The sequence below is a fragment of the Spea bombifrons genome, chromosome 1 (genome assembly GCF_027358695.1).
Source record: "Spea bombifrons isolate aSpeBom1 chromosome 1, aSpeBom1.2.pri, whole genome shotgun sequence".
Lineage (NCBI taxonomy): Eukaryota > Metazoa > Chordata > Amphibia > Anura > Pelobatidae > Spea > Spea bombifrons.
Genome location: NC_071087.1, coordinates 42,607,978 through 42,624,308, shown reverse-complemented (window position 1 = coordinate 42,624,308; position 16,331 = coordinate 42,607,978). Strand labels below are relative to the sequence as shown.

Below are 16,331 nucleotides of genomic sequence, written 5' to 3'. Positions count from 1 at the left end.
TTGAACAAAAACCCATAGCACCCACATTGTATATACACTATTGGAAGAAAGAATCAGGACACCTGATGATTGCAGAAACAGGGACTTTTATGACATTGCATTCTGAAGTTCCATTGCAGTTATAACAGCTTCCACTCTCCTTGGAAGGTTTTCCACAAGGTTTTGGAGTGTTTGTGGGCATTTTTGCTCATTGATCCAGTAGAGCATTTGTGAGGTCAGACACCGATGTTGGACAGGAAGGCCGGACTCACAATCTCAGTTCATTCCAAAAACATTTAATGGGATTAAGGTCAGGGCTCCGTGTGGGCCAGTCAAGTTCTTCCACACCAAGCCACGTATGAGGCACTTTGTCTCATTTGAGACTGTTTATCAGCCCCCAGTTGGAATTCCCCCCCCCCAAAAAAAAAGAAAGTTAGTTGTGGTTAAGTCTCTGCACTTTCAGCTGCTGAAAGCATGTCAACCAACTGAAACATGTCTGTATATTGGCTTTGGATGTATTACTAGGCCTATGTAGCATTTGCAGCAGTTTAGAACACAGAATTTGCCATGTTTATCATACCCACATTTCTTCCCCTGTAGAAGCAATCCATCTATTTGGAACCACAAAACAAAAAATATCAGAAGGGCCACAACAGCCATCACTTGATTTCTACCCATTATAGGTAGATTACCTGATCTACACCTTTAGTGTTGAACAACCATGTATTAGGAGGAAACTGGGTACAGTCTCTATATCTTGAGGTTGTGGTTCAATACTGTGAAAGTCCAGGAAAGCCACTCCTGAACAATAGTACTTAAACACCAATTGCCATTGCAAAGAACCTCTGCAGTAATGAAACAGATACGTGATCAAAGACCTAATACTGTTTATCACCAGGCCACTCGGCTGGTCTTGTCCTTGGCCAGAAGTTACCAGTCTTCGACTAAGCACACATGCTATGTATTTTGTACTGGGTCAGGAAAGTAGGGTTGTATGAACTGTCACCATTTTTAGTCTTCCTTTGGAACCGACTATCTAGATGCTTCTAGGAGCCTTTAATGCCAGTATATGAGAAAGTTTAATAAAGGTCCAGAGTATGTTGTACAGGACATTTAGTAATTCTGATAATTTAAAGTAAGACTCATGTTCATTCATATTGCTGTTTTAACATTTATTGTGAAATATAGGAGGCATACAAAACAACCTTTAAAGCATGGTTAACAGCCCACAAACAGCTTTATAAAAACATAGCTAAGCTAGTATATATCTAACATTTCACATACATAAAAATTTACAAAAATGTAAAAATTATAAAAAGGCTAATAAAAATAACTTTGTTTCATAATTCTGTTAAGTAATCTTTCACTGAAGTTTGATTGAGTTACAAAAACAAAGTCTTCCCATCATTGTAAGAACTGTACATCATGTGCTTTAAATCAATATACATTAAAAACAAAGTCCATTTCTTGGAAGTTATAAGAATATAGACAGCGTCTCAGGAGGATCCATAACAGATACACCATGATACCTGGAACATACAAGAATGAGTAATCAGATTAACTATGACTTAGGCATGACATGCATTAAAATATTAACCAATCCCAAGCAGCCTGTCACATAGTAAGTGACCCCATTTTCAGAGGGTATTGTCAGATGGCCATCAGTCGAGATCAGTTTTACAGCTTATGAGTTGGACCCTTTCCCCTTAAAAATTTCAGGGACCAAGGTCTATCAAATAGAGTTTACCGGCTCTTTAAAGCAAATTAAAGATGTATATATCAATAGAGCAATAGCTTTGATACAATCATTTAGCGTTATATATGTAGAAGATATTTTAGATTCTGTAGCTCCATTAAAAAACACAGGAGTGTGAGCATTAAACATTGATATTTAGAAAGTTGCCACATGTTAAGGCTAAGTAGCACAAGACAGGCCTGCTTGTTAGCATGTGAAATAAGTGCACAAGTTATCTAGTGTTAGTGATCTATTTTGATTACATCATAGGATTTATTGGATGCTTATTATCCACTACTGCCAACTCTCCCATGCACCCATCTGGCATTGCCAATCACACCATGCTCCATGCTGTCACAATGGCTGAAACAAACTAGACTTTACATTTCCAAGTAACCAGCAAAGCCATTTACCGCTCAAAAGCATTGACTGTCACCAGAACCAAGGAAGCAGACTATAAAAGCAAGAGAAGCGGGCATAAAGAGAATTTTTAGTTGCATCCCATTTTCATTAAATGTAGCCACTATTAAGACTTTGAGAAGCAACACTTACTTTGAATGCTTGTATTTCTCTCGAACAGCCTGCTGTTGGTGGTTTGCTGCAGAAACGTAGCTCTTGTAGAGATCCAAAATACAAGGCTTAAGGCTTTCCAGAGTGTAGCTTGTTAACTCAACCAGTGATTCCGGCTAATAATTAGAGGGAGCAGTTAGCGTCCAAAATGTTATCAAGAACTGTTAGATAACCTAAATCCTTGAACAGAATTCATGCCATGTACAGTGCAGATGCCAGCAGAACACTTCCATACTGGACACCACCACTGCCATGCACCTAGTCATCAGGCAATATAAAACAGGCAGGTTGTCAATGTATACATACCCAAGTTTCATAGTTGATTGTGTAATTTGCTATAACAAAGGCTGAAGCAGCAATAACCGATGGCAGGTACCGGAGGAAAGGATCAGAATCAATCAAGCTTAGCTCACCCAGGTACTAAAATGGAAGAAGGTGATAAGCACGTCATTTAACACTAGATACATGAAATCTCTAAACAGGCGTTTACAGTACTGTAAAGTTGACATTCAAAATATGATAGCTTTATGTACTGTATAGAGTCACTTAAAACCAATCCAGCACTTAAATATTGCTGCTAAAATGCTTTGTTTTATTTCAAGGGTCTATTGGTAACCAAGATAGTTGCTCCTTAAGATAGGAGCTTCAACATAATGTTCGCAGCAGTTCTTGCACCATGTGAAATATATGTTTTTGGGTGGTGGCTGTGCAATAATTATTCCAATGGAATGGAGCCTTTAACTGAAATGAGAGTATGAACTCTCATGCAATATGAGCTACTTTACCAGTCATATTGGAGAGAGAAAGACCCTGGCAAGAAAGAACACTCATTCCCAATGAAGTCTTACCATGCATAAGCTTTCTGTTTTTTGAGACACTGGATGAGATTGGAAGTAATGGTTGAGGTATTGTAAGATTGTTGGAGCAGCAAGGTCAAAGGAAAGAACTTTCAGCACCAAGTGTTCCATTTTTAGAACCTGCTTCTTGGTATACGTATCATCTGTGATGTAAACAAACTCTGCCACTTCGGGTGGGTAGATCTCTTCAAATTTGCTACATAAAACAAAAGTTGGTTAGGACTAGCGAACATGTGAAGTTACCATTACATATAGCAAGCAACACTGCTAAGAAAAGCCACACCTGATATTCAACTACTGAGGTACCAGTAGCATTTGAGATATTAATTGGTGACCTGGGCATCTAGATCAGCTTTGATGAGCCTTGGGCCATAGGCATTAAGTAGGATTTGATACAAAAGGGGATTTTAGGCACATGTAATTAAGGCAGGCCTTCATATAAGGCAAGGCAACTTCACGAAACACTGTTCCTGGAAGACTAAAGTAAGATTACAATTAGCAGCAATGACAATTGACAGTGGACTTAGTCAGGGCATATGTAATAGAGGGAGAAACATTAAGATTAAACTTGTTTTCATTTGAAAGGCAATGCAGATTGTTGTTGCTGTGAATGGAATAAGCTCTGCTTCATTGTGGCCACCTCTATCCAAGCTGCGTTTCAGCAGTAGACACTGCTCTGTTTTTCAGTGCATAGTGTTATTTAACAGAGGCACACCAGGTACGGGTAATGCAGTCGACCGAACCCATAATACAATTCAGGCACTGCAAGACAGGCCAATATACGCAAACTGGGAGAGGGCCCCAAGAAGCTACCTATATAGCATTTATAAAATCGCTGAAGTTTCTCGTTAGTTGTACAACTTTTAGTGTTTCTTAAAAGTGCAGAGTTTCATACTTACGAAGCTAGTAGCATAGCTGCTGTACCGACTAGCTGGAGCTTCCCTCTAAGAACAGACATTGAGGAAAGAAACCTATCGATGTAGTTTACAGCCAGATACAGGGTTTCATTCTGTAGCTTATACTCTTCACCAACTTCAACCAGCCAGTCAACAAGGATTGCCCTCATGTTATTTGTTATGTCAGGTTGTTTGAGCATGTAGCCTGATTTGGGTTTACATTTGACCTAGAAGAGACAAGGCATACCATTAGCAATTTCAGACAGTATTTGATGCGACAAGATAGCAATCCATTTAGCCCTACCATACAGACTAGACCTGGGCATGCTTTTGCCGGGTCAACACACATCTGCCCCACTCCATGCTAATATGCAGAGACCCTTCTATGTCTGGCAGGTAGATCTAGCCCATCTACAAACTACACTCTACTATCAATACCGTTGTGTTTCTTTGCTAGATCTCCTACACCGATCTTGACCATGTGGTTATATTGCATGTGATTTCGAACATAGAACATACATAAGTTCTGCAGTTGTGTCACAGGAAAAAAGTGTTTGCTTAAAGTTACTCTCATGAAAGCAAAGGTCCTCTGTCCAACCATTCAACACAAGATAGAATTAGAATATTTAAGAGGACCAAATGAGGAGAGAATCCACAGGATCCAGTGATTATAATACATTGCTCCATTAAAGTTACCATATTATATTGATGTGAAAGGAGTACGGATGCCCTGGTGGAAAAGCTCTGCATTAAAGGCTATTCCAGGGAACCAAGATTCCCTATTCTCAAACAGTTTTATTTGCTTTAACCACATTGGTGTTAAATACTACTTCACTGGCCCACCAGAAATAGTTTAATAAAGGCATACCCAAGCATTTTGGCCTTACCTCCATTTCTCTAAGATAAGTATGAATTTCAGTGGTGTAGTCAGGAAATGCCTTGGGTCCTGTTGATTTCTCTTCATCCACAATTGACATGTCCATAGGAGAATCTGTAATGTATCAAGTACATATTTAAGCACAGATTGTGGTTATGTAGTGTCAAGATATCCAGGTGTATATGGTTGGGTGAGGTATAATCACAGCAACACTACTGCTTAAAAAAAAGTGCATGGCAGAGAGCATGTCCTAGAGGAACATGCACAGCCTCAGACACACCATGTTCCAACAGGGCACTTTGCAAGGCCAAATGGCCACCGCAGCAAGCTTTCTTTACAATGTGGCAACTTGGGAGCGAGTTGCATGTAACATACACAATACTGTATCAAACAATTGTAAAATTCAGACAATTACATGATTAAGTAACATACCAAAGCTTGTTTCCATTGAGAGCTGTAGTGGCGCCAATGGCTGTCTAGTTCCTAGAGACATTACCACAGAGTTAAGGGGACAGAGGCTTTCACCCAGATCAGCTTTTCTGGTGACCGGTTTCTTTCGGTTGGCACAGTCTGGCTCATCAACGTGTATGGCGAATGATGGCTGCTTGTTTTGCACTTTGCCAGCTGGGACATTGCCATAGTTTTCATCGTTGATACCCAGGTGATTGTGCACAGAGAGAACCTAAAATAAAAAACATAATTAGCGTCGTATCCCCACCTTAATATTGAGAACCACCAAGTCTGTCCGTGTGGTGTTCATGTCCAAGTATAAAAAAAAAAACCCAAGACAAAAGATGGGAGGAACGGAGGGGTCCAGCAAAAGCAGCATCAATACATAGACCTTCACAGCCCCAAAGTAGGTCATTTTGGCCAGCAATGGCCTGTAACTGGGAAGTGTTTAGCAACAGCATTATTTCATAGAAGAGGGCAAGCAGCACTGGTATACGATAGGGGAGGGAAAAAAAGGGGACTGTTACATTAAGCACATAGCATCCACAAAGGAACATACTGGCACAAGCAGTCAAGACCTCATTTTGGTGGGCATTTCTGGCTGTCTAGCGGAGTCCGTGAGATCCATACCTCAGTTGGCGGAGCCCTCCTGGTCAAATCAACTCACTACTGGCTTATATCACCCAATGCTTGCTACTAGTACGCAGAACACACACACACACCTTTTGCCCCCCTGCCACACACCCAGGCTTACTTGTGGCAAGCAAGGGGATCTGATCTCCAATTGACCCAGTGTCCTAGACTTGGGGAGAAGGGTTCCCATCAGCATAATGGATGGGCCAAACAAAACAACCATTTAAAGATCAAGCATTATTAGAGCAAACATGGAGTTTAACACACCTACAGCATGGTCTGTATAACATGATTAAATAGTGGAACTGGATACACACTCCCCATGTTGTGGCACCCCTGATAAGGGCTGCTTTGTTACACAATGCATGGCATGATGCCATAACTTAGCAGGTGCCAATTAATATTTGCTGGAGCCTCCATGTCAGCGTGACGAGCCCCGAAACATGCACAGGACAAAGCAGGCGGGCGAGCCGAGAGCCCCCACTCACGCAGGATTTAATGAAGCAGCTTTGTGTTAATGAGCCCATCGCCAGGGACACCGGAGGCAGACGCCGACCTGCAGGTCACAGCTCATCTGCATTTTCCTGAAATGGCGGACTAGGAACAAATGCAACCCAACAAGCCATGGAGGAATTTAACGTTACATCAGAGACGATAGCGTCTGATACCGTGCCGCACATTCATTAATCCGCCCACGGTGAGCGACGGGAGGCTGGGGCGCTTTGTTAGATCCCTACGATGACACATGACAGGTTTAAGGGTATCCGCAGGGAGTGTAAAAATACAGACTAAAAGGATTTGCAATGTGCATCGATCGCATGATATGGTATCAATACTTAATATTGGAAGTTCAATTGGCGGGATTGATCATTGGGACATCCTGCACTCCTCCCTCCACCCAGGAGTACAGGCCAGAGGCTTTAACCCACTGAATGCCACATATCCGTAAAGGCGGTGCAGCCTCAGAAAACTGACAGCAGATCCGACATTAAAGATACAGGATATTTATAATCCACATCATGCACAGTATACAAGGCAGCTGGATACAGCAATCAAACCAGGGCACAGCCCCGTCTGCCTACAGAGCCACCGTACCCATGATGTATATACCTGAGATGGCTGAAGCCCAATGCTTTTGGTCACCTTCGGTTGCACACGGGCACGCTGGTTACCCTGCAGCACCCCCAACACGGTGCGGCCTTTCGGCGGAACATGTTGAACACCTCCAGGTTTCCGGGGCTGCATATTCTCCTGGTTTTCGTGCCGCAACAAATTATCCGCCATAATGCAGGTATAGACTGGTCAATGTGTGATCAAGCAAGGGAGCAACCGAGAAAGGGCTAGGGCGCGCGGGAGGGTGCGTGTGATTGCGCGCCCCCCTGTGCTCCCTTGCAACCTAGGTTAAAATGTTTTACGAAAATAAAATAAAAAATAAGTACGAGCAGGTCTGCGCAGGCGAGTCCGTGGTGCCTACAAATCCAATCCCGTACGAAAACGACAAGGCCTTCCTGTCCGCATCGGTACACGCAGTCCGCCTACGTCCTCTAATATCTTGGCGCTACACCGAACACAGCTTTCCCAGTTCAAGTAGCCCGCGACTATTGAAATCAGCCAATCACAGCTCAGCGCGGGGATACGTCAGAAGCAATACGGCGGCCTGGAGGGAACAGCGGGGAGCGATCAGCTGTCTCGTGACGTCTGTGGCAGCCAGCTCGGAGTGGCGGTGGCTCATTTAGCTGCTGTTGCACCATGCGTCCGTGTCGGCTTTGTGTGGTCTTTAAAATGCCTCCAGAATGGCTTTGTTTAAAAAAATAGGCAAAGTGCAGACAGGACAAAGCTGTATTTCCAGCTGTAAATATATACTATGATTCTAACATTAATCATAATATTTTATTGTACAAAAGAAGCCACGTTTTATGATTTATGCTACTATGGAGGTATATTTATTGTTCTCGAGTGAGGTCATCAGTTTTTGAAAATAATGACGTGGTATAAAATCAACAGCAATGCAAAATATTATTATATGTATACAATATTAATGTATATATATATATAATTGAAATACATTTTTTAAACAAAGCTTTACATTTTGTTAACCCTAGAAGTGTCTTAAGGATGTCACTGTTACATTTTACAACACATAATAGTTATTTCTCACCCGCACATTAAAAGTGCTGCCGTAAAGAAGGCAAAATACAGTTAATAGGAGGTTGCCGTTTAATTGGCAAAGACTAGTGTTGAGCATGTGGGTCTAGGCTGCCTGCACTCCATTTTGATGAGCCGGGCCACGCGAGGCTCCCACACATCTGCTCACCCAGATTCCCTCTTTTCTACGATCTAGGATTAATCTTACATAGAAACATAGACTTTGACAATAGGTGAGAACCATTCAGCCCATCTAGACTGCTCCTTTTTTTCCTGATGTACAGACAGACTTTGATCAGTCCGGTATCATCTTGGATCCTGGATGGCTTCATGCCATGTATGCTTAAATTCCCTCACTGTTTTAGCCTACAGAACCTCTGCTGGGAGACAATTCCACTTATCTACCACCCTCTCAGGAAAGTAAACCTTCATTATCTCTGACCCTCTGGTTTTAGATAACGACCATTTGCTCTAACATTTCTCTTCCTTTGAAATGTACTCAATGTCACTCTTGTACTTTAAGTTAAATCCCTTGAAGTATTTTTATTATTATTTATTGTTTTATATAGCGCCATCAAATTCCGTAGCGCTGTACAATTAGATGTTTCTACCACATCTCCCCTCTCTTCTTTCCTCCAGGCTATACATTTTATGTCCCCCTAGTCTTTCCTGATATGTTGTATCCTGCAAGTCACCATTTTTGTAGTCCTCCTCTGAACTCACTTCAATGTGTCCATATCTTCTTGAGGTGGGTTCTCCAGAACTATACACAATTCTCTAGGTGATGTGTGATCAGAGATCTGTAAAGTGGCAGAACCACCTCCCTCTTCCTGCTGCTAATGCCTCTCGCTACACAACCCAGCACCCTGCTTGCTTTTTCACACTTTATTGCATTGCCTGTCTATGTTTGTGTCTCACCTTGTTTCATTTTATAATGTAAGTGTTTACTTGGCTCCACTACAATCGGCAACATGTAATACCCAACCAGATTCCAAGCACCTTTCACGGTTGTACATTTGTTGTCAGATAAGGCCTCATTGAAGTTGGAGGAGGTTGCTGGTGTACTGGAACTGTGGACGGAGGTACAAATTATTTTTGGCATTAAGGGTATTTATACCTATGTCCGTTAACAATGGGGGCTTTTGGAGAAGAAGAAGGTCAGCTTTTTAACATGAAGGAGGGCACCTTTGGTGATTGAACTGAAAAACAGAATTGCCTACAACAAGCTGGTGGTACAAATTCTGTAATTGTGGTATTTCAGGGGCAATTTAGCTCAACTATCAACTTACTCTGGTAATGGATTACTTTTAGGACTCCATGGTCCTAAATCTAGATAAAGGAGGGAATACCAAACTTTTAAGTACAGCAAACTGTCATTTTTCATAGTTATTTATGACAAAGGTTGTAATGCACAGCATACTTCTCTCGCTGCACCAACGTTGAGTTTTAGAGCTTAGATTTGTGATATAGCGGAGGAGATATGAAGTTGGAAATTGAAGAACAGAGAATCGAAGGAGCTTAAAAATATGTATTTTACAATTATATGCATATAGCACTTACATGTGCAGGGTAGAAGGGCCACGACAACCTGTCATTTCTTCTTTATTGCCAAAACCCAATGAAGTTGTTATAACCCACATCATATATACTCTATTGTTTCTTTCCTGTGAAGTATCCCCCCCCAATGTATTTGCATCTTTTCCCATCCCCCAGCCTGTAGGAGATGTGTTAAGTCAAAACACATCTCATTCTTACCAGTGCACAGACGTTATCCTACCAGCCAGGCTGGGAGCAGCGTTGGTTCGCGCAAGAGTTTCAGGGGAAATGCTAGGACCCTCCACATGCAAAAGGCTCCTATTGCTTTCAGTGAGCATTTTCTTGCCAGTGACTGTCTGCTTCAAGCTAGACACCAGAATGCCATTTTAAAATAGAAATGCAACGTTGTTTTAATTTCTTTTTATTATGCTTATCCTTTAGTTACTGTGTATGGAAATCAGTGTCTTAATCCATTGACTGATGAGAATGGTTTGATGTACAATACGAAAATAAGATTTACTGGAGCCTGAAACTTTGAGTTTTTATTCCAAATACACGATAATCAGAAATTTTAGGCAAATGTCTACTAAGATGTCTCATGGATACCTGAAATGTATCCCTTCTAAAAAAAATATAGCTGTGCCTTGAACCATTATAATTGGCATAGTCCAGCTTCCTGCATACCATGGATAACACCATTACGGCTCTGTTTTACATTCCACTGGTTTCTGCTTTTGGACTAGAGGGCTTAAACAAGTTTGAGCAAAGGCACAGGAAGCTGGTTTTGGATAGAATAATCAGATACATGTATAAGAAGCAGATCAATAGTCCTCCAAGCTGTTTCTTACAGGTGTGTATTGAGTGCTAACGGTAGTTATGGAGAACTGATCTTTAATAGGGAGCCAGCTGTGCCATGGTAAGGCTTGTTGTAGCAACTAAAAACTCCTGGGTCACAGATAGCAGTCATCAGGGAAAATACAGGGACTCTGACATCTCATTAAAACACATGGAGCTAGACTAGGGAGAGGGATTGTCTTGTAATTTCTGCTCTGGTTAATAATCCTTTAAATTACACATAGAAAACAAGCACTTTCTAAAACCAACTGTCAATATTGGGTTCCGTAACATGAGAGGTGGAAGGAAATAGAAGAGGTCTATAGGGTTAAACTTAGCTTCTACTTAGATTGAAATTTGCAAGAAAATTAGACTCCCCTACAGACATATTTAAAATGCACCTTCTAGCTACACCCTTATTTGTAAGTCAAATAGGTCAATATCTTTTGTTGTAGTCAAACTAGAGTGAACTGCAAACCTGTGAACATTTTTAACACATTTGAAATTCATCATTCTGTTTATCAAACGTGCAGTAAACATCAACAACATTATGAATTCTATAGCTAATATTAAAGCTCACATTTAAAGCATTAAAGGGATACGTAACAAAAAGGATGGTCTAATTTGCAAAGCATGTGGGTCATGGAAGATATAAAAAAAGAAGTGGATTGTTTTATGGGCAGAGCAACCTATGATGTTAAACCAATTATGTCTCCCAATTAATATTGACACCAAAACACATGTATTAAACGGGAGTTCAGTATGTGACACACTAACTAGTGTCCTGGTCTAGGTGTAGAAAAGTGCCTGTAACATGAAAATATTTTTAGTACAGAAGATAATTTTATCTTTTTCATTGGAGAAATTTTTCCTGAGAGCCAAGGTTTTATTGAGTTACCCACTAGTAGAGAAACCATATGAGCGAGAGAGCATGAATAAGAATAAATGAGGGCGGGAGACAATCTTAGAGTGTGAGTGAGTGAGAACGTGAATGAGTGAGAATGAGAGAGTGTGAAAATATAAGTGAGTGAGAATGTAAAAGAGTGAGAGTGAGTGAAAGTGTGAGCAAGAAAAAAGCAACAAAACGCAAATGAAAATGATAATTGGCGATGGTACAACATAACTCCCATGTCTGCCTCAGTATATAGTGATGGGAGTTATGTTACACATTCATAAGTGCCTTGTTGTGTATATACTGATGAGAGTTATGGTGTACCACTGTAAGTGTCTGGCTTGCTATAAGATGTGTCTAACTCAGTATATAGTGATGGGAATTATGATGTGCCACCGTCAATGTCTGGCTCAGGATATAGTGATGGGAGTTATACTATAACACTATCTGTTTCTGGCTCATTTTATTATGATAGGATTTATACTCCTATAATAATAGGAGTCATGCTGTACCACATTGTCTGGCTCAATATATAATGATGGGAATTATGCAGTACAACCATCAGTGTGGGCTATGCTATAACAGCTGCACATCCACAAAGGGGATTATAGTACACAACCCCTAGAGTGCCAAAGCTTTCCATTTTCAACCTGTGCTGCAAGTGTTTTTTTCCAAATGTTGGCTACTATGGCCTACGCATATCCCAAATGTTTTTTTGTTTTTTTTTTACAACTTCTTTATTAATCGGGAAGGTGTCATATGACATCAAACAATATTACAATTCGGTACAAGCCATGAATTGAAAGCGAGCGCATGACATCAGAATCATATCAGCCACAAAAATATAATGAAACGCTCCAGAGTTGGACTCCCCTGGGCCGTCAGAGAAATCCCCGTCACTTCTCCATCATCCCTGGAACCCTGGCATGGGTCGTTGACCCTTCAGGACTTGGAGGCACTACCATTGGGTAGAGTTGAAGGCTAAGAAAATGGAGCTCTGGGTGGATCTATCTAGGGTCGCTATGTATGGCGACCACCGTTGAAAAAACCTCTTAACCTTACTTTCCTTGTGTAGAATGGTCCCAAATGTTTTTAATAAGCAATCATACAATTTTTTTCTTTTCAGAGATCAGTGACTGATAAGAGTATGTAGTAAGGCAAGGTTTGTAATTAAACAAAGTGTAAGGAACACTTAGTGATAGCTCAAAACTGGGCAACCTTGCACATTTCGTCTGAAAATGTCACCCTGCTATGTTGAATGTGTTTATATATACACATATAAAAATAAAAAATAGATAATGAGTAGTTGTTCTGCCCTTTATATCCACAAGAAATCTGACATTTTAGAGAAAGCAGGTAATAAGGTTGGCAGTTAAGTGCAAGAAGAAATCATAGTTATGTATGATCCCAGGTTGAAGCCCAGTAGGTTGAAATGTGTAGCATGTCTAATTTGGGCACTGCAACATTTTTGATATTTTGAATGTTTTCTACTTCTTCGATTTTTGTATATTTTTTATGTCTTTGGCTCTTTGCTTGTGGATGCAAGAGGCTGCAATGTAAAATATTTTATATGAGAATTATATTTGCTGATTTTTCCTATCTATATCCTTTGGCGTGCCAGCCTTGGGGGAAGAATAAGAAGACACCTTTTGATGAGCCTGCTTATCTCTATACATATGTGAGTGCATTACCATAAAGCTCTATAACTTTATAAATCTTACAGTATAATGCTGTGGATAATTTTTGCTCTCTCTTTTATCTCTATATTAATTGGAATTTTGGAAGCCTGACTGCATCATCCAAATATATTATTGAAGGTTGTAAGATGTCTCAAGTAGTTGTTCTGTCCTCTTCCACAAGACACTTGATATTGTAGTGAAGACAGGTAATGAAGTTGGCAGCGAAGTGCAAGAAGAAAGCTTTATATATACATAGATATATAGATATTTATATATTGTGACAAACCCTGTAGCATGAGGGCCATAAAGGTCACAGTTAAGGGTCTTAAGCACAGTCCCCTAGGGCAATCAGTCAGGAACACCAGCTTGTAGCAAAACACTGCTTTATTATTAACTGTTTAACTGTTTTAACTGTTTAATGCCCAGCACTTGTGCTGGATGCAGGTCCCATAGTAACCCCCGACCGGATTTTCCACTGAACGGGGGAAATGGAGCATTGGGCCACCCTGCTCTCCAGTTGCCCCACCCCAGGGACCCATATTTATGACCTATACCCAAATGACAACTAATTATCTCCCTGGGGTTTACAGCGTCACAATAAATCTATCTATCTATCTATCTATCTATCTATCTATCTATCTATCTATATATATATACACACACACACACACACACACACACACACTCACTGGCCACTTTATTAGATACACCTGTCCAATTGCTTGATATCAAAAAACTAATCAGCCAATCACATGGCAGCAACTCGATGGATTTAGGCATGTAGACGTGGTCAAGACAATTTGGTAAACTTCACACTGAGCACCATAATAAGGAAGAAATGGGATTTAAGCGACTTTGAACAAAGCATGGTTGTTGGTGCCAGACGAGCTGGTCTGAGTATTTTAGAAACTTCTGATCTACTAGAATTTTTACACACAACCATCTCTAGGGTTTAAAAATAACGATCCAAAAAAGAGAAAATATCCAGTGAGCAGCAGTTGTGCGGACGAAAATGCATTGTTGATGTCAGAGGTCACAGGAGAATGGGCAGACTGGTTTGAGATGACAGAAAGGCCACAGTAACTCAAATAACCACCCATTACCAAGCTATGCAGAATACCATCTCTGAACGCACTTCACAACGAACCTTGAAGCAGATGGGCTACAGCAGCAAAAGACCACACCGGGTGCCACTCCTGTCAGCTGAGAATAGGAAACAGAGGCTACAATTCGCACAGGCTCACCAAAATTGGACAATGGAAGACTGGAAGAAAACAATATGAAAGCATAGATCCATCCTGCCTTGTATCAATGGTTCAAGCTAGTGGTGTAATGGTGTGAGGGACATTTTCTTGGCACACTTTGGGCCCCTTAGTACCAATTGTCCATCACTTTATGACCACAGTGTACCCATCTTCTGATGGCTGCTTCCAGCAGGAGAATGCACCATGTCACAAAGCTCACTGCTTTCTTGAACATGACAATGAGTTCACTGTACTCCAATGGCATCCACAGTCACCAGGCTCAATCCAATAGAGCACCTTTGGGATGTGGCTGCAACTGTGTGATGCCATCATGTCTATATGAACCAAAATCCCTGAGGAATGTTTCCAGCACCTTGTAGAAAGTATGCCACAAAGAATGAAGGCAAAAGGGGGTGCAACCCTGTACTAGCAAGGTGAACCTAATACAGTGGCCGGTGAGTGTGTGTGTATATATATATATATATATATATATATATATATACACACACACATACATACATACACACACACACACCAAACCAGTGGGTGTGATATATTAGGCAGCATGTGAACTTTTTGATGGATGTGTATATATTTTATTGTTTAAACTTGAATAAAATAAATTACATTTAACAAGTTTGTTGTTCTGTTTCACTTTCCCTGCTGGTTTGCCTGTTATCTGTCTGTTATGCACATGACAGGTGCTATACTTGCCAGGGTATCCCACTACCTCTGATTAAAGCTATAATTTTAGGATCAATTGCTACCTGCCCAGGAAGGATAACCTAACAGCAACTACTCTGATCCCTTTCTGAATTGTACCCTGTCGATTACACACCTTACATTACTTAAAACATCTATATTATAGTTGTAACAGAATTCCGTTTGGTGACTTTTTGGTTAATACATTATTTATTGGTCACCATATAAATGTAATTTAATCTGGACTTGGCCCTTTGCCGGACACCTGAGCTACTGTGATTATACTGTGGGTATATTATCAGTTTTCCATCGGCAGGTGCAAAACTCCCAGCTCATTATACAGAACTTTCATGTGAAATAGCCTGTGTGATTCTGCACGGCTCCTAAAGCATACCCTAACTAGCCCATTGTATTGAAATTGCTTTAAATTAGCTACTCCTCCCCAGATTTGATAGTCATTATTTCCTGTTTGTTTGAGAAACTCAGTAGTTTCCTTGGCAGCAACTGATGTTCTTTCATGCAACTTCCTGTTCCATGCAACTTCTTGGACTTAAATAAACCGATGCTGTGGAAACAAGACGTTTCCCACTTCAACATATCCTACACTGTTTATCAAATACGCACATTAGTAGTGGAAGGCACCTTCATTTTATAGGACATACAAACGCTGTGAATTACATCCACAAATCACAGCGTTTGTCCTAAGCGTGTGTGTGTGTATATCTATATATATATATATATAGATATATATATATAAATCTATATGTAATATATAAGACTTATTGTACATAGTGCTATGCTTTTTGTCATTTTTCTTAGAAATCAATTAGAAATCCATTTAAATGTAATTAACAAATTTAAAAACAAATGTTGATTTGCAATGTATTACACAGTTCATATAGAAACTGTATGTCCAAACCAACTATATAACATAGTAATATGAATGTTGCTACATTAATTATTGCTGCTAGTACTCAGTTTGTAGAACATGTTCCTTCAAGCAAATCTCTATTTTATTTTATTTTTTTAAATTACTTTTTAATACACTAGCGTAACCTAAATCTAGCGCTAGAGGTAGTAGAAATGGTATGGTTTGTATTCAATTCTCTGACTAAACCCCATATAACTATCAAGGATTCTAGACCGTGACAGCTAAGCATATATTAAGGTACATGAGAAAAAAGTTACTCTAAAAAGCAGGGAGAAGAAAGTTAGATGAACTAGTGTTTTTTTCTGGCTTGGGGAGAGAAAGTTCTGTGCCTAGGTTCCTAGGGTAACCAATGTATTCATTAACCAGGAACA

At 40.3% G+C, this 16,331-nt stretch overlaps 1 protein-coding gene across 1 annotated transcript; it reads right to left on the bottom strand.

The window, feature by feature from the left end:
* Positions 1–1,136: 1,136 nt before the first annotated feature.
* On the bottom strand, positions 1,137–7,579 carry CCNA2 (cyclin A2). Its single transcript, XM_053461417.1, has 8 exons — positions 7,108–7,579; positions 5,347–5,596; positions 4,925–5,028; positions 4,041–4,264; positions 3,133–3,337; positions 2,591–2,704; positions 2,267–2,400; positions 1,137–1,508 (listed from the first exon to the last, which is right to left on the bottom strand). Exons 1-8 carry the CDS (start codon positions 7,279–7,281, stop codon positions 1,454–1,456), a joined length of 1,260 nt encoding a protein of 419 aa, XP_053317392.1. The 5' UTR covers positions 7,282–7,579; the 3' UTR covers positions 1,137–1,453.
* Between the last annotated feature and the right edge of the window lie 8,752 nt (positions 7,580–16,331).